Genomic DNA, 27,969 nt, shown 5'->3' with positions numbered 1-27,969 from the left:
TTGACTGTAATGAAATTTCTGCTGGCTTTACCTAGAACCCCCATGCTCATAAATACAACCCTTGCCGTAAATACTGACTTAACATTGACTTTAGTTCTAATGATGCATGATGTTACCACACTGCTTTTTTTTTTTGTCCTTAAAAGGGAGTGCTCACTGCGTGACTGTTCGACATATGAAGCAGTTAATCTCTACAATTGTAAAAAATTAATTAGGGTATAGTGCAAGGTGAAAATGACATACTCTGATTTTGATAAGCGATAGATGCAGATGCCAGGTGTCATGTCAAACGTGCCAAGCATTACTGCTTGTGCCTGGGAGGGTGGTCTCTTTACATCATGCCTAAGCTCACAGCTTCTGCTCCTCTTTTTTTTTTTTTTTTTTTTAAATAATTGCTTCAGCCACATTGTACCGAGTAGCCAGGACAGTCACATTCCAATTCCGGTGCTGTGATCATTACCCTCTTCCGCTTTGCTATCATGGTGTGCGTTACGTATTTTTCCATGACATGTCCTACACAGTATCTGTAACAGGTCTGATCATAAAATGCTGGAGCAGGTTAAATATTGATCTTGCAGTGTCTTTCTTCCCCCGTTGTAAATGTTATCCCTCTCTCACCACGCCCATGCCACGTCCTCTCCCACCCCCTTCTGCTGATGGGGTAAGAGAGTTCATTGTTATCCACTGATTTGTTTTTCTTTCACACCGCACATGTACTCAGCCTGCACAACACACTCACCGCTCTTTCAACCCTGTTTGACATTTCATATCCCACCGCCCCCTTTTTTTTTTTTTTTTGTGCATTTCTGCCCTTTTTCAACCATCTGTGCCCAAGCGATGCCGACCACGTACACCTGCACGAGGCTCACCGTAGCATTTGCTTGCACTGACTTTCTGTTTATGTAGCACCTCATCTCTGCGTGTTTGTGCTCGTGGACGACGTGCGTGTCAGTTGAGGCCGAGGTTGTGTTTGTGTCCTGACGAACTAGCCCTTAGATGAGTTGCCAAGGTGACAGAAAGTGCCGTGCTGGAGTTCCACGCGCTTTATCCTTATTGACCTCAAAGCATTGAACTGCCTGAATATCAATCTGTGTTAATGAAGCCTTGAGTCGTGTTTCCTAACGCCGCTTTAACTGTGGACACATGTAGCAGTTGTACTTGATGTCCTATTGAGGTCAGAGTGACCTGCTGAAAAACAATTTTTGGCCCAAATGATCGCGCCGCCGCCTAGTTAAGTCCACTTTAACGCTACTGCAAACCACAACCACTTAAACCAACTCTCACTGTGTCGTTCAAAAGGGAGCATTTTATTAGGCACGTTATTGTGTGCACACGGGGGCATGTGGTGGCCAGTTAAAATGCGTTTTTGTGCATGCTGACAGATGGCAAAGTTAGAATTTTTGTTGTACATGCATGTAAAAAATGTGACGTAACAGCACTTCTGTTCGGTGATCATTTTACATGGTGAAAAACAAACCGTACGGTGCTGCGTTGTCTCGTTTGATCAACGAATGTACTGTGTTACATCACTCCGGGATCCTCTTCCGCTCGCAAAGGAACATCCCCCGAAGAAGGGGCCATAAAAGTTTCCTCAAGGCTCAGTTCTAAGAACCAAGAATGTTCCTTGTTTTCTACAACACTTGCGCATAAAAAAAAAAAAAAGCAGTACTTACCCCCCAAACTTTCTTAGAACTATAAAAGAAGAAAAAAGACCTCCCACACAAACATGGACAAATATACTCTTGGGTCTTAAGACCTTTGAATCATTCAGTTAATCAGAGGAAGGGCTTGACCCGTTCAAGTAAGAGAAAAACAAATGATGTGACTTCACATGCTTTAACATTTTGTAAGTGTAAAAATAAATAAACCTCTGTCAAATGCCACCACCACTAGAGTCTTGCTTGGAGTGTGAGCGTGCTTTGTTCACGTAACCTCCGGTGTATATTCTTTGCTCATTCTTCTCCTCCAAACACCCCTTGTAGAGGCTGCTTCAATGTTTTCGATGTTTAGAGTTTCCACTATATCTCAGATTATTCACATCATCAAGCTCATAGCGTAATTGCCCAAGTCATTTTCCACTTGGTGTCACAATATCAATAAAGAAATATCAATGTGCTTGCTAAAAACGTTTTTTTTTTTTTTTTTAAGATTTCTCAGTCATCCAGGTCAAGGTTGAATCAAGGCGACCGCTCTTGCTCTTCTTGTTTGTTTTTATCTTGTTGTCCATAAATGTTCAAAAATAACCTAGGCATCACTGCTATTCGGCTAACGACATGTTTACCAGTTTAAACCATATCAAATAAGCTATTAATATTCTGTTCATGCAGTGCTACTGTTAATATCTGCGAATTTGATTACCATGTGATTTAAATCATCACTACGATGTAATACAGGAAATTGAAATTTAGATTTTTTTTTTTTTTTTTTTAATTGAAAGATTATAGTGATTTACTGTGTAATATTTTAAGAGAAAATGAATAAAAATACCATTTATAGCCTGACATGAGCATCCGTTTTCCTGAATCGTATCTGCCAAAGCATCATTTTTGTTGTTGGCATGTGTGCGTTTGCGTCACATGCTCCAAGCTACTGTAATGTTTAACTGGTCACCAGATCAGATACTATGGCCATAACCTGCTTAGCTCTGAAGAAATATTGAAGGAGAAAAGGCAAAGGCAAAGATTTAAGCTGCTATTACTAAATGAATGGACACATGGCAAGTAACTTGCACCCGCATGACGGGCCTGTATCAAGTATTTGTAATTCACTTATCAGCGCCATAATAAATCATATTGCACTGATAAATGAGTGTGTAAGGAATGGATACCATTTAACAATATGGCTGTGGCTACAGTACACACCCTACACTCGGTTAGGGGTAAAGATAGTATAAAGGCAAACAGTAGATTGTTGTTCATAGCGTTTGTGCAGTGGGTGCAGGTCTGAGCAATGGAAAAGGTAGTGTGACGAAGAGATATGGAAAGAGTAGCTTGTATGTGTGAGTGTGCGTGTGTGTGGTTTTCCGGCTGCAACCAGCGAGAGTTGGTGGTCGATCAGCACAGACAAACGGGCCATTAAACTGACCTGGCCCTTGGGCTCTCAATCCCTCCACCCGCTATCCCCTCACGTTTCCCTCTCTTCTGTCTCCGTTTGTCCATTTTCCCAGAAGGCATATCTTCCTTATTCCCTTTTCTCGCAGAGCTTCTTTACCTTTTTCCTGTTCGTCCTCCCCTTTCCAGTCCATTTCTTCTCCTTGTCTACTTGTCCCATTTTTTTGTCTCATTCTTCTTAACAGTTTCAGTCGACCGCAGACCTGCCAAGGCCGAACAATCCTAATTTGGATCAGTTTCAAATATATGGACACCTCTTTTTATAATCCTGGTATTTTATTCCTTAAATCTAATGCATTATTCATGGGAAAAACGTGTTTCCGCATGATCCTTCGACTGTAACTAACAGCACACCCTAACAACCTTCATGTTACTGTCGTCTCATGTTGGTGTTGTTTTCACACCTCAAGTCTTGCATTGTAAACTTGATTCAGTTTTTGTTCTACGCTAAATACAAGAAAACCACAATGTGTCACAAAAAAAAAAGACATGTTCCATTACCTCACACTTTAACAAAGAACCAGCATAAAAAGATACAAGTGTGATAGCAACCCCAGACAAATTGCAACCTCCACAATAGGTCTTTTGCATTTTTTCTGTTGGTGCTTAGGACTAGTAGGATTGCAATACCATATTTTTCGGATCATGAGATGCACTTAAAATCCTTTAATTTTCTCAAAAACTATCAGTGCGCCTGGTAATTCGGTGTACCTTATGCATGCTTATGGATGGATGTTGGCTTTACAGTTTGTCGTTTTTAATTCAAGTTCCTTCCTATTGTGTTCACGTTCCCATTCACATCCACACAAAATCGCTAGTAGGCATCATTTTTCGTCATACTGGAACTAGAACCACTTCCTAATTCCATGTCGAAGAATCATAGTAAATGTAATCCAACTAGTTTAACGCTGCGGCCAGCTTCTTATAGCTTCCGGGACCAAGCAAAAACGGTTGGTTAATGATTAGTGCATTGACTTGTTTACATAGCATTTAGCATTAGCCAAAGTGAAAACTACCACCGGTCACCAGATATACTAGCGATCTTCAAAAATTATTATTTTTTTCATCTGTTGGAGGATCCCCTTCTCTTCTCTACTTGAAGCAACCCCCTTGTAGTTGCACGGCGAACTAAAGCAAGCAAGACATGCGGCGCTGAACGATATTTCGGGTCCGGTCTGACCCTAGCATAATAGCGCTAAATGTAGAAAAAAAATAACGGTACAATTAAAATAAACTGTTGAAGAAGACACAATGCTTCACAAAGATCATGCGCCTTATAACTCAAGTGCGCCTTATGTATGGAAATATCTAAAAAATCGACCTGTACATTGATATTGCACCTAATAAAGTTCATTAAAAAAAAGACTTTAGCATTAGCTGTCCTACCATACCTCACCCTCTTGTAACCAGTTTGTTGTCCGTCTTCATATCCGTACTTTCAATGCGAACTGCATTAACGTTCAAGAGCCACGCAGTGAAATATTTTCCCTCTATGGACTGACAAGGCGTCTCAGTGCAAGTATTCAAATGTCGAGACCATAGGCTAAGCAGACAGACATGTTCGGAAGCCATAAAACAGGATGGAAGAAGCTGATATGGCAAAGCCATCAGGCAGGCAGGCGTAGCTCCGACTCATGTCGCTCTGGTTTGTGGCTCGGAGCGTTGGTGTGGCCTGGCCCTGCAGCTGCTGCCGTGTGGCCGCGAGTCAAGCAGGCCAACTGGGGCCCGACAGCCTCCCTCTCGGGCCGAGGTTCACCACACCAAGACCGTGCCGCGCGCTCCGCTCGCTAACGTGGGAAGATGAAAAGAACATGACATGTTTTCTGTATTACTCACACTTAGTGAGTAATACACACACATGCGTGCCGCTTTGTGTGTGCGTGTGTTGTCTGCCCTTTTTGCTGTATTCTAAGCACAGTCTCGCCTGCCGTTGATTACCTGCTCCTGTTTCGTAGCCCTGTGTCTGTGGCCAAATGTGTTGACTATGTCAGGAATGCTGCTCTCTCCCCCAACATGCCTTTTTATTTGAAGCACCACCTGGTTTGGCCGTTTCGTCTAGCGGGGCCAGAATTTTTGGGATTTTTCTGTCTTTGGTTAGCAGCACTACAAGCCGTCCAATTCTGTTTTTTTCCACGGGGGAGTGGAAATAAGCAAGAGTGTGTCTTTCCAATCACGTGTTGTTACATCAAACTAACGAAAGACAAAGTGTTCTGCCATGCCTAGGCTTCTCATTGTGACGATTTGAAGCATCTGTGGAAGAAAGACTGAGAAAAAAAAAAAATGGAATGGGGAACTGCGCAGCAAGGAAAATAAAACCTTGGATGCAGAGACAATGACCATCTTATCTGCAGCACATATGGATTGAATTCTTGGCCTTTTGTGTGCCTTCTCAGTGTTAAAACAAACGTACAAGACAACGCAGCCTACTGAGAACCAGGCAATCCATAAAGTTGCCAAATGAAATGTATTGTTGAAAAAATGCGGAATTCTTGGCGAGTTGTTTCTAACGACACGCTATCTTTTATAATAACTTTTGGAACATCTCTGACAACAGCGTCCTGAACCACGTCTTGAATTATTTTACACTTGACTTGAGTTATGTTTCCTTCAGGTGATTCAGATCATTTAGATTCGCCACATTACATTTCCGATCAGTAAATCCCCTTCAGGCTTGTGTTTTTACTGCAGCTCATGTAGGTGCGATAATGATACTTTCGTCAGGGGTGTCAATAGCAACATTTATAGCAGTGAGGGTGTATGTAAACAAGTAACACATAAGGCGCCAGTTTACACTATCGTAATCAGGTGTTTTTTTTAATTGGTGCTATTTGTTTTCTTTTTATTTTCTTCTTGCACTTCCATTGACAGAGATGTGATTACTCTGTCAACCAAGCAATGCACATCCGCATCTTTAGCCTAATACCAAAGCGAACCATACCTCACTATTGCAACTGACTCCACAAAGAAAGTGTTTTATGGTTTGGGACTGTACAATAGAAATACACCAAAATGTCAACGCTAACAAATTAAATCCAACCATCGGTAAAATGTGTCACAATGATAAGCAGGCATCTACAATTAACACTTACGGTAAGTTTACCAAAGATATGAATGCTATATTCACTTAAAAATAAACAAATCAACTTTACATTGCTTGTAAATTGCCAGTTTTGAAGCATTGGTACTGACAGCAAAAATACGTATAGAGTAATTCAACCTTTTATAAACATACTTTTTTTTTTCATTAATTTCAAGCATTTTTATTCAACAGTACATCAAATGCAGAACAATATAAAAAAAACCAGTGAACTCCTGAAAATGCCCCCCCCCCCCCCCCCCCGGAATAATAAATACACCTTAAAATGTAAACCTAATATTATCATATTATTATTAATAATAATAATTTTCAAGTTATGATCCTACATAAAGCGTTAGCATCTTTGCTACTTGCAAATGTGCATGCTCAAAAGACGACACGATTGATTGCTGCTTTTTTTCGGTGGCTAGCGGCTAGTCATTTAGCGGCTAAGCTGCTAAATGTGGATGTTGGCACGCTTTACAAACTCTGCTCGCAATTTCACGCTTTCCACTTCATCACTTGGGTGCTACTTGCTCAAGTGCTTCAACAGGGGATTGTTGTGTTCCTGTTATTAACGACTTACCTTCCACAATGGCTTCCTCCACGTCGTTCTGGAGGTCCCGCCACACAAGATGGAAGTAACATTTCTTGTCAAAAAGCTTCATCTTCGAAAGGTTTACGCCATGGCTGTCCATCAGCTGCGTGTTTAGCTGCACGTCTGCTCATTGTTACTATTACTTTTCTGTTAACTGCTTCTTCTTTCATTTATTGGAGGATTCTGTTTACTTAAACTTCGAACCGAAGTTCGAAGGAAAGCTGAGCTCTGATTGGTTGCAATCGCGCACATTTCCGCCGCGTGTGATTGAGTAGTTATGCTCACGGCTCCGGTGGTTGGGGGACCAACACCTTGACTTTATGTTAGTAAGGTACATTAACATTAATGTCAGAAGCCGCGTAGGACCAAAATAAAATCAACGTAGCGTCCGTCTTGCTTGCCATGTAAATGGCTGTTCACAGTGTTGTTCTAAATTTGCAAACTGCGATACGAACCCGCTTCTTTCGAGCTCAAGAATTGTTGGATCTGGTCTTGTAGGATCAATTCCTTTTAAGCAAACTCATGGGGTCATCAATACGTCTCTCCATTTCCACATTGTCTTCACAACTGCTATTCCAAGGGTCAACCTGAACCAAGAAAATAATGAGTCATTGTTTTTCAAAACAAGTGCTAATGACTCGTCTCCTCTTCGTCTCACCAATGCTCATTTTAATTTGACATCTTGTCTCTCTGTCTCCCTCTGTCTGCGCCGATCCTGCCATTCTTTCTTATGCCAGAATCAGAAAGTAGAGAGGAGTTGAGCCAAAGTCCCCACCAGTGCCATTTGGTTTGGGCCTCACTCCTTTTGACTAGTCACCAGAAGGCACCGGGTCTGCGTGTTGCTCTTTTTTACCCGCGTCAATCGGCCACAGGCTGGCCTCGTGCCATGGCTGTAATGGGACCCAGCATTTGTATATAAATAGGCCTGGCCAGCTCCGCTTGCCATGCTCCCCAATAGCGGCCCTGGCCAGTGGAGGAACAGGTGCTCTCACCCACAAACTCCCTCATCACCCTTCTTAGTCGTCCCTGTGCCTTCTTGCCATGTCCTCATATGTACAGCTCAATCAGCCCTTGTAGTGACACGTTACAATAATTACATTTTGGCATTGATCTGTATAAAGGCAGGAATTTCTCCCATGCCAACAGAGAATTTATTTTCTTTTTGCCTTCCAGGTTGGTTTGAATGAAGGTGTACAAATTGGCGCTGTTCCAAATTAGGATTGCATCCTTGGCGGAGGTCCACGTTTACCTAGCGCCATTCCAGTCTTTATTTGACTTTTGCGGAGCAAATTTCCTCTACCCAACCAAGCATATTACTCCTCTGTAACCTATTCTGTCATTTTGGTCCACAGATCTTTGTTTTGGAAGTGCAAGTTGGTACGTGTTGATCAAAATGCCTCTCATGCAATTTCTTAGCATCACTTTTCACTGTGGAAGCCACAGCTTGGCATCGGTAGCATAGGGTGCTGGCTTAACAGCTCCAGACTTTCCACAGCTATATTAACAAACAAATGCATTTTTCTGCCGCCCCGCAGCTTGGGAACCACTGCCACATATTCTCTCTTCCCGGGGTTAGTTCAGCAAGTGCGCTGCGGGCAAATCTATAATCAGCAGATCACCTCATGTGAGACAACATGCGGCCAAGATGTCAGAGAGAGGAAACTTGTCACAGTCCAGAGTTAGACAGCCACCTGGTTTCATGCTACACAGGTCTGGTTTCACACTAAGCTAACATGTGGCTGCCCTTTGCTTCAGTGAGAGGCAGAGGCGAGCTTGGGCCGCAGAGGGCTCCAATCTTACCCGTTAAAACTGCCCGCATCTACACACACACACACACACACACACACACACACACACACACACACACACACACACACACACACACACTCTCTCTCTCTCTCTCTCTCTGCCAGCCACTGTTGGTTGATGCAGATTAAATTCTCAGTAGGGCGCACACGTTTAAAAATAAGAGAAGAATCTGTCTGAAATTGCAGCTACTCCCTGCTAGGCTGCAGCTGTGGGGGCTCATTGAATTAAGCCAAAGAACATGCAAGTGTAAGATGCTGCGTACACCTGTAGACGCTTGCTTGAAATATTCATTCCCCTGACACTTACATCCAGGCAAGTTGTGTGAATGTTAATTTATTAGATTATGCACATGTGGCAAAGACTCTCCATAATTTCCGCTAACAACCCAGGCTAAACGTGTCTTCCTCGACATTCAAAGTACGTCTTTCATAGGAGAGTTATCACTTTCAACATACTTCCTGGACAATTACTGTACGACTTTCCGATTTAGACAGGGTTTTTGTTGGCACTTTGTGGAATCTTGGTGTTTCCGAAAGACGAATATGGGGACGGGAATGCTGTATACTTAACTTTCCTCCCGTTGTATACTTTCTTCCAATCATTTTACTTTGTATTTCACAATCTTCACCTCCCGTCTTTCCTCCTGCCAAATTGCGAAAGAGACGGCGAGGGTGGTTAGATAGATTGCCCCCATTTCTTCTCTGGAGGTCTGCAATGTGGTACAGTATGTTCCACTTTGTGCTCCTCTTTTCTGTTAACACATTCTCTACGGCAAAACAAGCCCCGCTTCTGTGTCCCCCACGCCTCCCCAAGGCTCATTAGAGGCTGATTGGGTTGTTATTGTAATTAAGAGCTCTTGTGTGGCCAGTGAGAGCACTCTCAGTGGGAGGGTGGGTGATAGAGGGGTCACGGTCACTGTCCAGCAAACCGAACGCCCACCCACCACTGCATGCATCTCCACCTGCAGGGTTATGAAAGTTCATTTGGGAATCACATCAGGAGTTCATACTAGTATTTGCTGCAGTACTTGCGTACTTTATTAAATTGCTGAAAGATGGCAGCCGTACATGCAGTGTAATATGTGCTTATGGCTGTTTTACATTTCAGATGCACATTCATTTTTGGAATTTGTGTCCAGTAGTCAGCAGGCAAGCCCCCTCCCCTACTGCCCCCTGTGAGGCCATTTGTGTGTGCGCACATTGGCGGTCATGTAACAGTGATCCACAGCGGCCCTCCATTCATGCATGTGATCACCAACCGTCCTGTAGGTCCCTTACGTCATTCTGCGTTCCTGCCGGGGCTCAAGTTACACTTTCACCCCGCTCACTCCTGCCTTCTCTGGCTCTCCAGTCCCTCTCCCCTTTTCACCTCCTCTTCTCCTCTTTTGCCTGCCACACTTTTCCCCCCATCACTCAATGACTGCGTTTGCATGCAGCCAATATTCAGGTTGAGATCAAAATTCCGATTGACGAGTCTTTCGGAAAACCCGTTCACATGGCTTGAGCGGAGAGAGTTACCCCCACATTTGAATACGCCGATTGAAATGGCGACGCACGGACAGCATGACGCAATTTACGCCATTTCTGCTTGTTACTTGCTTCTGTCAATAAAGCACATTATATTCATGTCACTCACCGCACGAATGAAACAAATGGTTTCCTCCTTGCTTTAAAAGTGTGGTGTCGTACTTTAGTTTTCGCCATGTTTTGTTTATCACTAAACGTGCATTTCCGGTGGGTCACGTGCCAAACAGCGCACATACAAGCACTTCCTGTCCTACAAAGACCGGGATTCCTTGCGGTTGAGTCCGCGCAGAGGGTCCCGTGCAATTCGCATATTCCGAATGCCGTTTACATGCACGCATATTTGGGTTGGAAAGAGAGTAATTGAAAAATTGAAAAATGCATTCCCTCGGAAATTTTAGACAATAATCAACATGAAGAAAGTAAAAGCCGCACCAACGATGCAGAAACAACGATCAAGAGAACCATATGTACATGTGGACAAAAGCGAAATTTAGTTACTGATGATATACTGTATTCCATTTGTATATGAAGTTGACATGCTAAGTTGACAGTTTTTGGTCCAATCGTGTTGGTGGCAGTAATGCAAATTACAAAGTGGGCACCAACTGCCCCTCACACAAATTTAATTCATTGCAGCTCCATCTACTGGATCTGATAGGACACTTCTCCATTTGGCAGTTCATTTTTTTTTGTTTTGTGGTTTGATTGTTGCTTTGAATGTAAGCTCTTGATGATGTCTTTCACTTACCGCAGTCGTAATTGACTAGCAACAATGCCAAGGTAAACTTGTCTCGCGTAAGAAGGTAATTACTAAAGTAATTCAACGAAGGTGATGAATATGTTATCACTTTCTTCCTGTTATTCAAAAACAAGACTCCATTTTGTGGCGCTCCCCGGCAGTACCATAGCCCAAAAATATTTGTTTTTGTATTTCTGACCTGCATTGAGATGTAAAATACATTAAGTTGGGAGAGATCATGTTTGTCCTCTTGGTGTGTCTTTAAGACCACAGTGGGCAGACTGTGCGTTACACTCTGACCCTGCAGATGTTGTGCAATACAGTTTGTTGTTGCGTTGCACAACGGGTATCCAATTAGCTGCTGCAGGCTGACAGTGAGCGCTTGGCCCGAAGGCCTGTTTGATATGTCCAGGTGATAAGGCAAAAGGCGCACGAGGTGTAATGTTGACGTTATCTCTGGGAATAACACCAACTGCTGCAAACAAGTAGTTTGTTTTTGTGCATCTTTTGGTTCCTGTTACAGTAAGCGTCTGACGAAGGGGATGTGGCTTAGGCTCACTAGTGTTGTTTGGAACTATAAATACCTGATGGGCAGAAAGGGCAAAAGTACTTAAGTAGAAGCACATATACCTGTATAAAAAACACTTGCGCAACAATAAAGTACTGATTCAACCCCTTTTCATTACTTAAAGGGGGGAAATCAACCCAACACAGATTTTTTTCAAGAATATGTTCTATGCAAGCCCACTAGTTGAAACAAGGCATTCTGATAAATAATGCGTGTGTGGAATAAGAGTTAATCCACTTGTTTTTAGCCATCTGTGGGGGCAGCATTTTGTCACTTCTGTCGACTGAAAATGACATCACAACTGCTCAGGGCTCAGGTAACGACCAATCACGGCTGCCCTGTTTTCTGAAGCTGAGCCGTGATTGGCCGTTACCTGAGTCCTGAGCAGTTGTGATGTAATTTTCAGTCGACAGAAGTGACAAAATGGCCACCCCCTGAGATGGCTAAAAACGTGTCAGTTAACTCTTATTCCACAAACGCAATATTTATCAGAATGCCATGCTTCAGCTAGTGGGCTTGCATAGAACATATTCTTGAAAAAAAAAAAGGTTTTGGGTTGATTTCCGCTTTAAAAGTAAAAATGTACAGAATCAGGAAGTGTACTTAAATACAAAAGTAAAATAGGATTTTTAACCCTCAATTATATACAGTAGAATACAAGTCTTGGTAAGATGGTACAACTGACAAAAAAATAATTCTCATCTTGCGTTGCTTGTCGGATGGAGGAATGTTAAGCAGTAGGCAGCAGAAACGGGGGTGTTGTGACTTCCACATTACTTTGAATCATTTGACTTTCACGTGAAATATTGCTGTATTTTGAGTCATAAATAGTTATGTTTTGCCGTTGAAACATGACTGGATGATTTCTGACCTGGCAACCGAGAGGGGCAAGGCGGTCCAGCACATAGCCAGAGGCCAACTTGCGAGGCGGCAGTCACAGAGCTTTTTGCACATTTTCTTCATTTCCTCAATCTCCACCCCCACCCCTACCCCCAAGGTGACAAAAGAGGTCACTTATACCGTCGCCGCTTCCAGTTGTCAGCTAACGGAAGGTGTTGTGACTTTTTGAGCTCTAACTTTAAACTTTGTCCACTCGGACGAAATGCTAGTCTGAAATGACTCACATCTAATGCCAGCATGCTGTTGTAGTAAACAACCTGGTTTTATTTGACAGTCTAGTGATTACAGGCTTTACTGGCTGCAATCCATTTAGAAGTCTCTTAAACCGTTCCATTTATATGCTGCTGGTCAAAGTTTGTACTTGGACTGTTGACATGTTTGTTTCGCTAACCATTAACAGATTGGGAAGTTAATAGGTAGCTTCCTCATGACGAATAATTTGAGCCACAACTACGCTGTCTCTAGCAGTTGAGTTTTGACTCTGTTTTTATGTATTCCATTTTGATTTTTTTTTCTTTTTAATTCTGTGTAGGCAGTATTAGAAGCAAGCAGTCGGATTATTGTGTTGGCTAGCGGTCAATTTCCTTGATCAGCTGTTGGGAAAATTACATTTTATATATATATATATATATATATATATATATATATATATATATATATATATATATATATATAAATATCCATCCATTATCCCAACTATCCCGTGTGAGAAAACACTATCCATGGTGTGTTTGTTGCTCCATGTTTTGTGTTTATCCATGTTCTACACACCAAACGTTTAACACATCTGAGGCTATAAACTTGAGAGGAGCACATCTTATAGTCTAAATGAGTGTTTGTGGACCTTCATACACAGGCAGGTGTCGTAGCATGTTGACAGAAGAGTCTGTGCACATTTAAACCCCCCACCCTCCTCTCATTTTCACACTCATTTCAAACATCATGAAACAGCACTGTGTCTGAAACGAATGTAGTTTGGCTAGGTGTTCATCAACGAAGGATAACAACAAACAAGGCTCACTTTTTTATGTATCACCTGGAGCCATGAAGACTCTTAGCATTTTCTTTTAAAGTGGTCACTTGGCAGAATAAAGTGTGTTGAGTCCATAATTGAAGTAACTTACTAAGTCTCCCGTAATACCTTGGGTCATGACTTTACACTTTAATTGTTATATCTTTGTACAGTTCCATGCCTGGAAAATCCTGAGAATTATTCTCTTTATTTCTTTATTTCCGATATTGAATACATTGTGTGGAGCAATAGCCGCACACCGCTCACTTCCGAGCATCTCCGTAAGTAACTGCCTGCTAATGAATTTGCCGCTCCTCTAATGCGAGTGCCCGTCTGCTTGTGGGTCCGCTGAAACAAATGTGGGTTTGTGTGTCGGTGCAAGTACTCTGCATCTGAAAGAAAGTATGGGAATAAGCGTGGATACGCATTTAGCTTCCAGGCTACGGCTCAGTTAACCCTCTCATGTCTATGTCATTCAGATCAGTTGTGTCATACAGTAGTTTGCTTTCTGGAGGAAATGAAATGTTCACAGGATGAGAGATAGTAGTGAGTAGAACTGCCTTATGGCTTTGTTATACTTAATTTAACCTCACGTGAGGTTTCAAGGCTTAATTTGGGGGTAGAAGAATGTTCAATGTATTTTCACATTTGTTTTAGTGAAGTTGCAAATTTAAGTTAGTGGTTGGGAAAATTGATGGCTGGATGGATGTAAGATGATGTGAAGTGAATTCCTGTTGTGCTGTTCAGAGTGTGTTCGAATAAATGTGTAAGTTGTCAATATAACAGTTGTACTGTAGTACACTGGAGCGCACCTCTTAACTACAGCAGTTGATTCAGTCCCAACTAGTTTGTGGTCTAATGAAGAATGACATTTGCGATGTGAAGTTGAGCTCTGGCCTTGCTGGTGGCACAACTCTCCCACGCAGCACTATTATTCTCACTGACATTGAAACAATGCAACTACTCCCATCCCATTAAAATATTTGAAAAGAACAGCATGTCTCGACAGTTAGTTTGTGAAATCAACACCGTTAATGTTCCTCACGTTTGATCAAGGAAATTTCTGTCATATTCTCATTCCTTAATATCATAGTTTTCTACTACCGTATATTTGCTAATAAATTAGGATCGTTGACTTAAGCACATTTGGTCTTGGGCAAGATCAAAGAGGCAAGTTAATAGCTCCCTTTTGAAAACATTACATAATATGAGGTCTCTCAAAAAAAGATGACATGGCAATAAAACAAAATAAATGTTAAATCAGTTCTTGGATAAAGCAAGTAAATATGAAAATGTTCACTTGTGTCACCTCTGTTCTTGCAGTTTGTCAGAGCAAAGATATCCGCAACAATGTGACCAACCTCCAGTCGCTGGAGAACTGTACCATCATCGAGGGCCACCTAAAGATCCTGCTTATGTTCAAGACCAAAACCGATGACTTTCGGGGCCTCAGCTTCCCGAAGCTGCAAGTGGTGACCGACTACATGCTGCTCTTCCGGGTCTACGGCCTCGATTCCCTCACCGATCTCTTCCCGAACCTGACCGTGATCCGCGGCAACAACCTCTTCTTCAACTACGCCCTTGTCATTTATGAGATGCTGCAACTGAAGGAGGTGGGCCTTCACAGCCTCATGAACATCACCAGGGGCGCCGTGCGGATTGAGAAGAACCCGGACCTTTGTTACCTGGCCACTCTGGACTGGTCCAAGATCCTGGACTCGGTGGAAGACAATTACATCGTGGAGAACAAGAATGACAGGGAGTGCGGGGACGTGTGTCCCGGCACGGCCCAAGGTCAGACCATCTGCCCACAGAACACCATCAACGGGCACTTCAGGGGAAGATGCTGGTCCCAGAACCACTGCCAGAGAAGTAAGTGCATTTGAAAGACCAAATATCTGCTGTTGTTCTCCACGGGAGTTGAGCTTCTAAAGCAGGGATGTCAAACTCATTTTTGTCATGGGACACTTTGTAGTTACGGCTTCCCTCATAGGGCCGTTATTACAGTGAAACCAAATACATTTTTTTAATCGTCTCTTTCTATTACATACAGTATCGTGTACACAACAAATTGGTGGATTTCTAGTTTTGAAATCAGAAGTTAAGGATAATGGCTTGTGCAGTTATTGTAAAAAGGGTATCAAAATATTGCAAATTATCATTATTTATTACACATGAGAACATGAAATTTTGGTACAGATTTTAGCAAGGGTCATGAAAGTTGACATTACTCGCGGGCCACATAAAATGATGCGACGGGACGGATCTGGCCCCCGGGCCTTGAGTTTGACACCTGTGTTCTAAAGCGATAAACAGTTCTGTGACGGGCTTCAATTGAAGACTGATGTTTATATGAACTCGAGTGGATCTCATAAAGCTTTTCAGCACGAGACATGAATTACAAACTTGTTTTTTGCGTGGGACTACAGCTTGCTAGAGTACACCACGTTTACTGCAAATATGACCTATTTACATAGAATATGAATCGGAAAGTCCAGAAACGAAATGCCTGTTTGATAGTCAACTGCATTATACTTTTGACACTTGGCATCCTGCCACCATTTTGGATCCCAGCCCAAAGTTTGGAAGAATGGGAAAGGATAAATCACAATTTGGGCTGTCCTCATTTGCGTTATTGGTTGCCAAGGGAGCCCAATGAGACACACATGTCAGTAGTTCCTCTCAGAGAGCAACTGAAGCAATCGATTTGTTTGGATATCAGCATAATTTTACTCCTGATATCCACAGCCAAAGAAACATGGACAGGCAATGCCCTCTGATTAGCATTCTTTGACTGGAGCATGTGTGTCAGAGGAAGTGATTCATAATTAGAGGCTGGCCATCTTCTTGAAGTCCGAAATGACTCAGGCGTTATTGTTGAGTCAGGGAACTGCACAGTCCAAGGTAGGCATTATGGGAGAAAAGTACAGTGGGAAGGAGCGGGTGCACGGACAGGGATAAACAGTATAGTACACATGTTTGTTGGTATTTTCTTTTCTGCCTTTATTCAAAAAAAGAACTGCGGCTTTTCCTCTGCGCTGCTGCCTGTCGGCCTGCCAGAGGTCCGGCTGGCCAGTGGGCCAGTCAGTCTTTCCTCTCCTACCATAAACACAGAGAATGGCGTCTATTGTAGGACGCTCAGAGAGAATGCTTATTATTTTTTGAGAGCGATTATAGCTTGTGTTGTTTTTTTTCTCCTCCGCCTCTGTGTCTGACGGAGAGGCTCGCGTTCAAAGCGTAACGACCGCGGCCGTGTTTATACTTGAACTTCAACTGTCACAGCCCGCATTTACGTTGGCTCCTCACTCTCCTTCCAGAATGTTCTGCCGAGGGAAGCGATACAGGAAGTGACCTTGTGTGTGTCCGTGCGCCTCTTGCATTGTTAACATGTACTGTAGACAGTTTACATGTCGAACAGGACTATTTCAAAGACAAATAGCCCTGACCAATGACGGGCTGGAGGAGGAGGGGGGGGGGGGGGGATTGGCGGGACGTCGACTGATAAACACAAGCATGTTTATGGTACGTCAAGCAATGTCTGTGCATGTGCGTTCATGTCTCCTTTGCCTCTGATAGGCCGGGAGGGGAGGTATGATGCGCGTCATGTGATAGGGACCAGTGTAGTCAAAGCTGGAGCCATTTCTAGAACATGATGCAAGGGGCTGTTTGCCTCTGCCGCAGGTAACAGTGTAAGCACGGGAGAGAGTGCTATAAAGGATAATAACTTTACACCGACTGTTTGAGGTGTTAGTGTTTAATGTATACAAACGAGACTGTCATTCTGAAGTGCTGCGCTTTTTGCCTGAATCCCTTTGAAAACAAATTCTCCCAATTCACTGCTGTTTCTTTTTAAAAGTTAGTGCACACAGGTGCAGAGCAGTCGAACACTAGATGCAACAATAACATTTGTGTGTGTGTGTAAACTGCGGGGTTTTGCTGTTGTGTTTTTTGTTTTTACAGGGTTTTAAGTTGCCTTAGGTAAGAGACAGGGAGAGCGTACATTCCTCTGATCTTACACATGCCGGAAAACCACCGCATGTGTGTGTGTGTGTTAGCATAGATTATTGATGAATGTGTTGCTGAATCTAAAAATGTCTCTGGAAGTTTGAACTATGGTTGGGAGAGATAAATTCATTTTTAGCTATGACTGCCATCTGTAATTGGACTGATCTATAAGTACAGTATGTGTTTTGAAGCAATTGAGTCATTTTCCGACCTGGCAGAAACCAGCAGAGGGTGCATGTAGTTCAGGCCCCAATATTTTGTTGCCTAAATTGTTAGCTAAAGCGCTGTAAGGATAGTGCGAATATTATTTTAAAGTCTCTGAAATAATTTCGACTATACCATTTCTTTTTTCCAATATTGTGCAGCCCTAATATGTACGCTACGTAGTAGTAGTATTTTGTAGCGTGCGTGCGTATGTACGTCAGTGTTTCTACTTGTAAATTTTAATAATATCTTTTCTGTCTTTTGTGACACTCTTAGTAGTAGTTTAATGACGTCCGTCCACCCCTGCTGGTCATCCGGGACTCATAGAACCGTAGTTACATGCGTATCCGCCAACGTAACATGACAAACTCTTTGATCAATCACAAGTAGCTTGTACCGTCATATTTCCGAAATTCCGCCATGTTCATGGGATTCTGCATTCCATTGAGACGCGGTGATCTCAACCAAAAGAGACCCAGTGCTCCCATCTTCTGGCCATAGCTAACTTTTCTCGTCATTTCACATCGATGGCGCTCAAAAAGTTAATGTAGTTGTTTTGTTATTTTTTTATGACCTTGTAGTGTGCTTTGTGTACACAATGAATTTGATTGCCAAGCCCATCTAGTAGTTGGCCTTCAGGTTTGATGAGCTATTGTTGTTCCATGTAAGATATAGCAGACTAAGATGAGTTACAAAAATAACAATGTTTTCTCTAGTTAATTGGCTTTTGTTGCAGTCTCGTTCCAGACCTTTCCAAGGGACTGCCTTTATAGATTTGCTGCCAGTTTACAACTGGACTGACGATAGATACCCAAGTGCAGATGAATGAACAGATTTACTAATAGTCACAGACAAACCAATAAGAGAACGCAATCATGCTGGCGTTTGGATCAAACTTTGTCTGTTGCTGAGGCCTGGCACAACATGTTCAGCCTCACAAACTGCGTGTTTGCACAACTCACCGACAAACACACACACACACACACACACACCCCCCCCCCCCCCACACACACACACACACACGCAGGAGGAGAGAATGTGTTTCAGGTCAAAGTGAACTCTGCCTCTGCCTACGTGCTTTGTTGCCCGCTGTGATTGTTTTCTCATCTCACTCACACACACACAGATGCTCACACACGCACTCGCACACACACTCCGATGCTCACACACACACACACAGTCACCCTCTTCAAAGTGACACTCTGTCACACTATGGTCTCTTGAATCAGACCTGCACAAGCTCTCCACATACTCACCTGAAGCTAATAGAAAGTGTCAGCCAAGAAGCAGTCTGTGCCTTGTCTCACACACTGTTCATTTAAAGAAGTACTTTGCATCCCTCCATAATCCGTCAAAGCTTCTGGTGTGGAATTCAAGGCGCCGTTTTCTCTTGGGAGACTTTGTTTCAAATTTTTTCACTGTTGTCAGTGGTCAGTCACAATCTGTTCTGTGATGCATGTTCTTTTGTCAGTTTTAATTTAGCTGCTTTTGCTGATTTAAGGATTTTTTGTCGGTATCCTTTCAGTACCGGTATTGAGGTATTTTATGCAGGTATAGTATCGAAGTCAAAATGTTGGTATCATGAGAACACTACCTCCATGAATTATGAAAACAAAAATGCTAGCAACAAATCTAGTAACTTTTTGTGGTGTTATTGGAGATTCTGAGATTCTCAATAGTTTTTTTTTTTTTTTTTTACAGCGCTTCCTTGTTGTTTGGCGGCCGTTGCTTGATAATGGTGGGTCTTTCGCCAGCCTAGCTGCCAAATCATGGTGCAAGTCTTTGTCGGGTTGGTTATTAGATAAACTAGCTCAATTGTGACATCACAATTTGCAAAATCCAAAACAGCTTGCTCACAGACACATTTGCAGAAGACTGTAGTGAACAAAGGATTTACTAGGTTGTTGAACTTCACACTGGATGGGTAATCAGGCACTCTAGACTCCAACTATTTGGTTATAATCTTAGGGCTGTCACTGTCGAATATTTTTAGAATCAAATATTTTATAGATTATTCCATCAGCTAATCGGATTTAAAAATTGGCATTAAAATGTATTACAAAACCAGTTTTCCTGATTACTGTTTATAAACGGATTATTTTTGTCTATTTGGTTTTTTTTTTTAATAATTTAACAAAACCCCCCAAATTTTTTGATTAAAAACAAAGATTAGTCTGATTTTATGAAGGCCCACAGAAATAAGAGAAGCCAGTATTTACTTTTTAGGTGCTGAATCAGAAGATTTTGACCATTTTAAGTTAAACAATGCCACTAAACGAGTCAATTAATTTGAAAATTGATTAATTGTCGATTAAGCAATTAATTTTGACGCTTCTAATATAATCAGTTAGCAACCCCCCAGATTTTCCTTTAAGTTCTACATGGCCTCTGCTGGTATTCAGCAGATCACCTTGGTAATGAAAGTTGTCCTCAATGACGCTTCACATTAAGGGTTTCATTTCTGCTGCTATCAAATTGAGCTAGTCAGACATTGTGGGGGGAAAAGAGTTGGGGCCAGGAGATGTTTCAGCATTGGGCAAAGCAAAAATAAATAGAGAAAAACAAACATGGTGGAGGGTTTCAAGTTTGGCTTCCAGGTACATACGCACACACGGACACACATGCCGCAACTGCACACCCACACATTGTCGCCAGAGTGGCAAGTGGCCAAGCCCCAGCAGCCGAAAAGAGAAACACATTAAACACATCAACAAAGCCCATCATCAGCTTCTCTTACCACTATGCAAAAACATTAAGCCCTTTCTTAATTGTAAAGTTGACTTCATTCAGACAGCATGAGAAGAGGCTTTTACAGTAAAACAGTCAGCTTTGCACAATTGTCCCGCACTGCTCAAAATCTGTTGCAATACAACAATATGATCAGTCTGGAGTCTCACCTACTGGAGCTTTTATCCAGATGTGGGGTTTTTTTTCCCAATGAGAGGTCACTTAAGATAGTAAAGCTATTGTGCCTGGAAGCAGGAACTTGTTTTGCATTCGGCTGTCAAACCTTTAAAAGACGTCAACTAAAACCTCTAAGACAATCAGAACAGCCCAGTTGATCAATTCAATGCCATGAGAATGACATGACCTGGATGAATGATGAATGAGATTTTTGAAAAACTGGTCTTCCTCCAGTTAAATTAATTTTTAAGCACAAACAAAATTTTAGAGAAATATCAAATTTTATTAAACAGACTTAAAAACCTGGTGGCCATCTCCGGTACTGCTTTTAACTCTCACAGACAGAAGTTTCTTCGTAAGCATGGATACTTGTTCCTCCAAAACCCATGAAATTAAATGTGGGGTTCCCCAAGGTTCAATTTTAGCTCCAATACTTTTTAATCTTTATATGTTTCCCCTCGGGGACGCCATCAGAAGACACGGCATCAGCTTCCACAGTTACGCTGATGACACACAACTGTACATTAGCGTCTCTCCTGATGACACAGGACCTATTGATACCCTTTTAAATTGTATTTTAGATATTAAGTCATAGATGGCAGAGAATTTCCTACAGCTCAATCAGGACAAAACCGAGGTTTTAGTTATCGGCCCTAAAGGTCAGAGAGAGAAATGTTACCGAAATTACTAGATTTTAAACCGTCACAATGTGTAAAGAACCAGGGCGTCATTTTTGACTCTGAGCTCGGTTTTATTCCTCACATTAAAAATGTAACCAAGATCGTTTTTATCATCTTAAGTATATTGCCAGAGCCCGCCCGTTTCTCTCTCACACTAACACGGAGGTGCTGATACATGCTTTTATATCATGTCGTTTAGATTATTGTAACGCCCTGCTCTCTGGTCTCCCCAAAAAGAGTATTTCTTCCCTACAACTACTGCAAAACTCAGCCGCTCGGGTGCTGACGAGAACCCGAGGGCGGGAGCACATTACACAAGTTTTAAAATTGCTGCATTGGCTCCCCGTTTGTTTCAGGATCGATTTTAAGGTACTTTTATTAGTTTATTTATGTCTTAATGGTCTTGGCCCATCTTATCTATCGGACTTGCTTTTGTCATACCAACCCTCATAGATCTTGAGGTCCTCTGGCACCGGCCTTATAATTATTCCTAGGGTGAGGACCAAAACGCATGGTGAGGCTGCATTCAGCCATTTTGGTCCTCAACTGGAATAGCCTGCCAGAGGATGTCAGGTCCACAGAGACTGTTGATATTTTTAAGGGGAAGCTCAAGACATACCTTTTTAGTTTGGCTTTCAAATAATCATTCTTAGTCTCTTACTATTTTTATCTAATCATATTGTTTTATAGTTTCTTAGCTTCTTTTATTGCTTTGTCTTTCTAGCTTCATTGTCATTGTCGTTTAGCTTCATCCAGTTTTTACCTCCAGTGTTTCCTCAAGGGGGGCTTCCGCGCTGGGAGTTGTGGCTGGCCTCCATGCGCTATGTTTAGGGTCTGCCCCGGGGGTCTCTTTGGTGGTGGTGCTACCCGTGGCCATGGGCTATTATTCCTCTCAGCGTGGACGAGCTCCCCTTGGGTACTCTTTCCTCATATGGTTTCTCTGTGCCTTGCCATGTCGCTTTTTAAGGTTATGTGTGTGTGTGCGTGTGTGGGTGTGTGTGTGTGTGTGTGTTTCAGTGCAGGAGTCCTTGTGGATGTCTGTCTTTGTGTATACAATATTGCAAGGGAGGGAGGGAGGGAAGGCGGGAGCGGGTTCTCTTTTTATGTTGTATTTTGACATTTTTAATGTACAGCACTTTGAGTTGCATCCTATGTTTGAAAAGTGCTATATAAATAAAATTTGATTGATTGATTGATGAATGGGAATATTCACAGACAGCTGACAAATTTGTACAGTGTGTATTTATACAGTATGAGGAAAACAAAGGACAACCTATGAGTAGCAAAGGCTCAGAAATACACTTCCACCCACCATGAAAGTGGAAGTCAACCCAAAACATATTTTTTATAAGAATATGTTCTATGCAGGCCCACTAGTTGAAACACAGCATTCTGATTAATATTGTGTTTGTGGAATATCAGTTAAGCAACAAAATGCACCCGATTTTACCCATCTCTGGGGGCGGCCATTTTGTCACTTCTGTGAACTGAAAATGACATCACAACCGCTCAGGGCTCAGATCATGACCAATCATAGCTCAGCTTTAGAAAACAGGTGAGCCGCTGTGATGTCATTTTCAGTCGTGACAAAATGGCCGCCCCCCCCGAGATGGCTGAAAACGGGGGGATTTTGCTGCTTAACTCATGTTTTATGTTAGTCATATTGCCTTGTTTCAACTAGTGGGCCTGCATAGAACATATTCTTGAAAAAAAAATAAGTTTGGGTTGACTACCTCTTTAACTGAATCATCTATTTTTCACCAGATTCACCAGGGAAAAAAAACACCTGTGCGCCCATGAATAAAGTAGCATACACTGGGAACAGTGCATGGTGTGATCAGTTGACATGCCCAGAAAGCTCAATAAAAAAAAAAAATGCAGATTCCAGAAATAAAGGTTCTCTCTCCAGTTCAACCATCATTGTGGAAAAAAAAAAATACTGTACATGTGACCAGTGCATTTCGGTGGGTGTCAATTACACGTAGATTGTCACTATTTATGGGCTGGCACATATTTTTCCACATTCAAAATGTAATTTTTGTCATACAGCCGGTTAGGAAGTGTGTGGTCATATTTAATTAGCCTTCAAGTAGCGCTGAGGGTAAATTGCGGCAACCCTCTATCATTTAAGTTGCCCATCCCAGTCTTACATCGAATAAGTAAACATAGCTGGTCTTAAAATTGTCATTTTTTTTCTATGTATTTTGGCCTTTTGCACATGCAAATTTTTAGTCACTAAAAATTTAGTTTTAGGACCCGGTGGTTTAAAATACAGGAAACTGGGATGTTTGATGACATCCCTCTTAGAGTAAACTTTTTTTTTTTTTTGTTACTCAATACATATGCTAATGTGGTATGCAGGAGTAGCCCCACTTGACTGTCAACCCTCACTTCGGTTTTCCCCTGATCCTCAATTTGCCATTGTTGCTGTTGTGCCTTTTTTGGAAATGGCTTTCTTCAGCCTTGTGCTTCTCTAAAATAGCCCAAGGTTAGGGGTTAGAGTGCCACTTTTGACAGCCTGTGATTCCATTTTCTTGTGCACACAGATATTTTTAAAGGCCACTGATGTCCTTTCATTCATTCAAAAAAAAAAAACAACCCTCCATATTGAAAGACTCTCTCCACCCCCCCATCCCTTTCAATGCTGATAGTGATCTCCTCACTCATGTAAAACACACTGGCACACCTAGAGCTACCTGCATCAGCGTCCATCTTCCTCTATGTAATTATTACGACGGACATGGGCAAGTTTGTCTAACGCTAACATCAACACACACTCACTGGCTGCTCTTTGAAGTACCATGAATATCTTGTATGGAATAAGTGACAGACAAGAGAACTTGTAGCCACCTTTCCTCTCGCAGCTTGTAAGCACGCTGGCCGCGCCAAATGAACTTTGATAAGCCGACATCGGTTATGTATGCGCATCCTTGTCGGTGTGTGAATTGCACCCCGCCTACTCTCACCCTTAGGGGATCTGGAAAACCCTCTCCCCTAGCTCATCAATGGACCGGCACACCCACATCCTGTTCCGCGCACACAATTCTATGCGAGCGAATGCGCGCATCGACACAGGGAACACTACACACTGGCACACTGAGCCAAGTGGAACACAAATGTACACACAAACCGAAGTAGAGCACTCTGGTTGACGCCGCTGCCCACTATTCCGACAGGGGATTGGCTGCGAGCGGCGATGTAAGTAGCCTATCTCGTTGAGAGGATGAGGGCGTCTGAGGATACAATGTGTCGAAACAAGAGGGAGCGGCGCCCCCCCCTCCTTCTGTCGTCTCATATTGAAGTGACGCTCGTTTCGCATGTGCGGCATCTGGAAAAATGAGACAGACATTAAATATTGCTCCCTAACGAGCGCAGCAGTTTGATTTCCTATGTTCACGTGTGGCTCGACGATGGTTTATTTATTTTCACACGCTTCTCTATTCATCTGTGTAAATGTCGGAGCTGTTCAGGAAAAGCTTGTCGGCAGCCAAGTGCTTGCTACAGCGTGGGCTGTCTGAAAGGACTTCCTCATTACTTCCTGCCTTTGTCCAGAGCACATCCTACTGCTGAGCTGTACAACTGAGCCCCGGGGGAAGGCTAATGGGCAGAGAGAGAGGCGCCGGGATATTACTTACATATGAGAGACGGTGAAAGGAAAGATAACTAGTTTGCAGGAGCCCATTCACAAAAACCCCATGCGCCGGCGGAAACATTTACTTGGGATATTGCTTGGCCAGCTTTACCCAAATGCTAACCATTAAGTTGTCTGAATATCCATCTAGTCACCTTGAGGATGTTTGAGTAAGGGCAACTGAGATGAGTTGTGTTTGCGTGTTCGAGGGGAATATAAGACGAGCCTCCCTCCGCTCAAGAGAAGGGGATTGTTTTCAGGTGTTTGGTCGCATCAGATGACCGCCTCCTTCCGGCTTGGACATCAACACAACACGCACACAAAAACTTATTGCGTATTATTTTTAACTGGATGGAATCATCCCTCTCATGTTTTGAAGGCAGCACAGCGGACGTGTGGTTAGCACATTCATGGATGACCCTAATGACGATAAGTGGTGTAGAAAATAAACGGATAGCTGGGTGAATATTCTGAACTGGCGTTTCCATGCCAGTGTACTAGTGAGTAGAGTCACGCCGCCCGCGAGAGTAGCGGAGGTCAACGCTCCGCCGCTGACTTCATGTTGTTCTTTTTCAGACTGTAAACTAGTTGGAACTGTATCAACAGCTGCTATGCCGTCTGCTGCCAACAACAACAGTACCCTCCATTTTGCCTCAGTTGCTTTACGACATGATGAACAAACTATTATGCAATTGACACAATTCTTATTAGTCCCTTGTACTGCTTATGAGCATTCCCAGTTTGCGGAGATGTGGCTGAAATGTTCAATTGTGCTTTGCTGACAGTCAAAATCGATTTTGACCCAAAGTATGTGAAAATCAAACATAATACGTCTGCTTTCATGGAGGACTCCAGAAATGTGAGATTCTTAAAAAGGAAATTTTGAGCATTTGGACAATTTCAAATCAAACAAGGACTCCAAACCATGAATTGATTATCCAAAAATAATGATCGAATCAATTGATAATAGATTAGTTGTCAAATCATCGAGTAATCGTTGCACTTCTAAAATGCACACAAAAAACACTATTGGCCACAGCTCATGACACTCACACAGATTTGAAAATTAATTTTAACATGTGTGTCTTAATAATAACAGATTATTAGCTTTTGCGGTTGGGCCTGGAGCGTATCCCCCTCGATAAATATGGGTTCAGTGTCCTTCACTGTTGCAGGATAGGCGCAGTTCATGCCTACGTGATCACAACACCTTTGCAAAGTCTGGAACCTACCTTTCTGGTATGTTCTATACTTGGAGTATGTGAGGCTTAAGCGTCATCGAATTCTTTGCATTTCACAAGTGGCTTTACGGTGGTCCGACAGCTCAGCTGAAGGGTGTTGGTGGGATATTTGAACTTCTAAAATTCTCAAGAAATCTGTTACATCATCTTCATGGGAAAGTCGCATTCCCCACAGGTTGAGCGTTTATTTGAAGTGGGTATTTCTTCTTTGTTCACCCAATAAATCATATGACAAATAGATTGTTTTCCAAATATTTAGGTCCTGATGTTTTCTGCACAATGGTTCTGTTCAGAACAGACAGCCTATGGCATTTGAATTGTGTCATAATGACATGCACATCATCCTAAATTTCGAGCACTAAAATGTCTCGTGTGAACAAAAATGTGGTGTTGTTTTTTTGCAAGAACTGCGGACGATATTTTGTGTAAAAGTTTCCATTTTCTTCATTTTTCTTGCTCTCCTTTGCATTCCCTTACACGTACAATTCAAATACAGTGTAACAGTGCCACACTGTTTTTTTTTAGTATTTTGTGAAGTTGCTGTAGTGAACAGCAAACGGCTGAAAGACTGCAAGTTTAGTAAGTCAACTTTAAATGAAGAAGACTGCCCTAAAATTAATTCATGGTTCATTTGTCTTTCTTTTATCGTTGGCCCAACCAACAGTATAAGACCAAAACATTTTTGTATAATACATATACAAAATATTTATTGTAATTTTTTTTTTTTTTTTTAAATGCATGAGAAGTGGAACTTGAAAAAACAAGCACATATTAAATCGCAGTAAATTGAGTAAAGACGTTTTTCAAACTTGTTAAGCCCAACACAATACCTTCTTGTGAGCACTAAACATGCTTTTATCCTCCAAATTTCCCATTACGTGCTCGTAATTGTGGCACAAATGCAACACAACAGCCAAAGCAGCTCAGACTAAAATCTTCCAAAGACGTCGGCGTTCAGAGAGCTCAGCGTTGGAAATCGACATTTCTAAATTTGATTTTCCTCAATTGAATCCTCATGTGACCTCTTCTTCCTTGAAGTTCCATCCAAGCCTACATTTTTTTTTTGCCCACGCTTCTCCAAACTCACCAAACTCACTTCACCGAAAGTTATGTCCGAGAAATGCTTCTTTTCCTTGAACCACTGAACACGTTTTACTCACTTGCCACTTATCGGGGAGCTCAGCCCTACTCGGAAAATGTTTTTTAATGTCCAAGGAACAAAAAATTCTCAGTACACGGAGTAATTCACTCTTGGCTGTAATGGAACACTGCAGACATTTTGTTCATTTCAGGCCTTATTTGTGATGTAATGTACATTTTGGGATGCGGGTGGTGGGATGGACAGATGCCGGGGATTGTTACAAGGAGAATGTCGCCTTCCTTTGTGCATCTGAGGTGCACGCGCGTGTATGTGTGTGTATTTAGACAGACTGGAAGAAATAATGTCTTCATTCATGGCTGGACCTGCTGATAACCAATGATGACAGCAAATCATGTCTCTGCAGCAATGTATGCCTAAAACACACAAAATATGCCAGATTTCACTGCCATATATATCATAAAAATAACATCCTCAATATTTTCAATAAAATGTCTTATTTATTTACAAGTCTGCTGACCTGCCTGCCTTTCGCTTACCTTTATGGCGCTAGGGCCCATAGAATGTTGTATATAGAGTACGGTACTCATTTTTTTGTATGTTCTATATTATGTTTTAAGATGAAATTCACTGTAGTCCAGTGGAACTGCTGAGGTTGAATGAGGTCTGTCCCCAAACGCCGGCTGATTCAGATTTTTTTCCACGGTCCTCTAGCAGTCACGTAAATGTGTATTTACAGGTGATCTAAACACGTTTCCACAAATAAGTAGCAGCGTTGTTGCAGTTACACTAATCATCATTCATTGTTGATTTAATGGTTACGTTTAGATGGACACATATGTTTGGATTAAAAGCCTGATCGGAATA

General features: G+C 42.2%; 1 protein-coding gene across 2 annotated transcripts in view; it reads left to right on the top strand.

Moving 5' to 3' along the window:
• insrb (insulin receptor b) overlaps nt 1-27,969 on the top strand; it is an 82,960-nt gene that overhangs the window by 13,908 nt on the left and 41,083 nt on the right. For both annotated transcript variants that reach the window (XM_086048521.1, XM_086048523.1), the window contains one exon: nt 14,662-15,210. In XM_086048521.1, coding sequence (XP_085904647.1) covers nt 14,662-15,210 — 549 coding nt within the window. The remainder of the gene's footprint in view (nt 1-14,661; nt 15,211-27,969) is intronic.

The sequence above is a fragment of the Filicampus tigris genome, chromosome 12 (assembly GCF_054856515.1).
Source record: "Filicampus tigris isolate MCC_2025a chromosome 12, RoL_Ftig_1.0, whole genome shotgun sequence".
Taxonomy (NCBI): domain Eukaryota; kingdom Metazoa; phylum Chordata; class Actinopteri; order Syngnathiformes; family Syngnathidae; genus Filicampus; species Filicampus tigris.
This window is presented reverse-complemented; position numbering and strand designations above follow the sequence as displayed.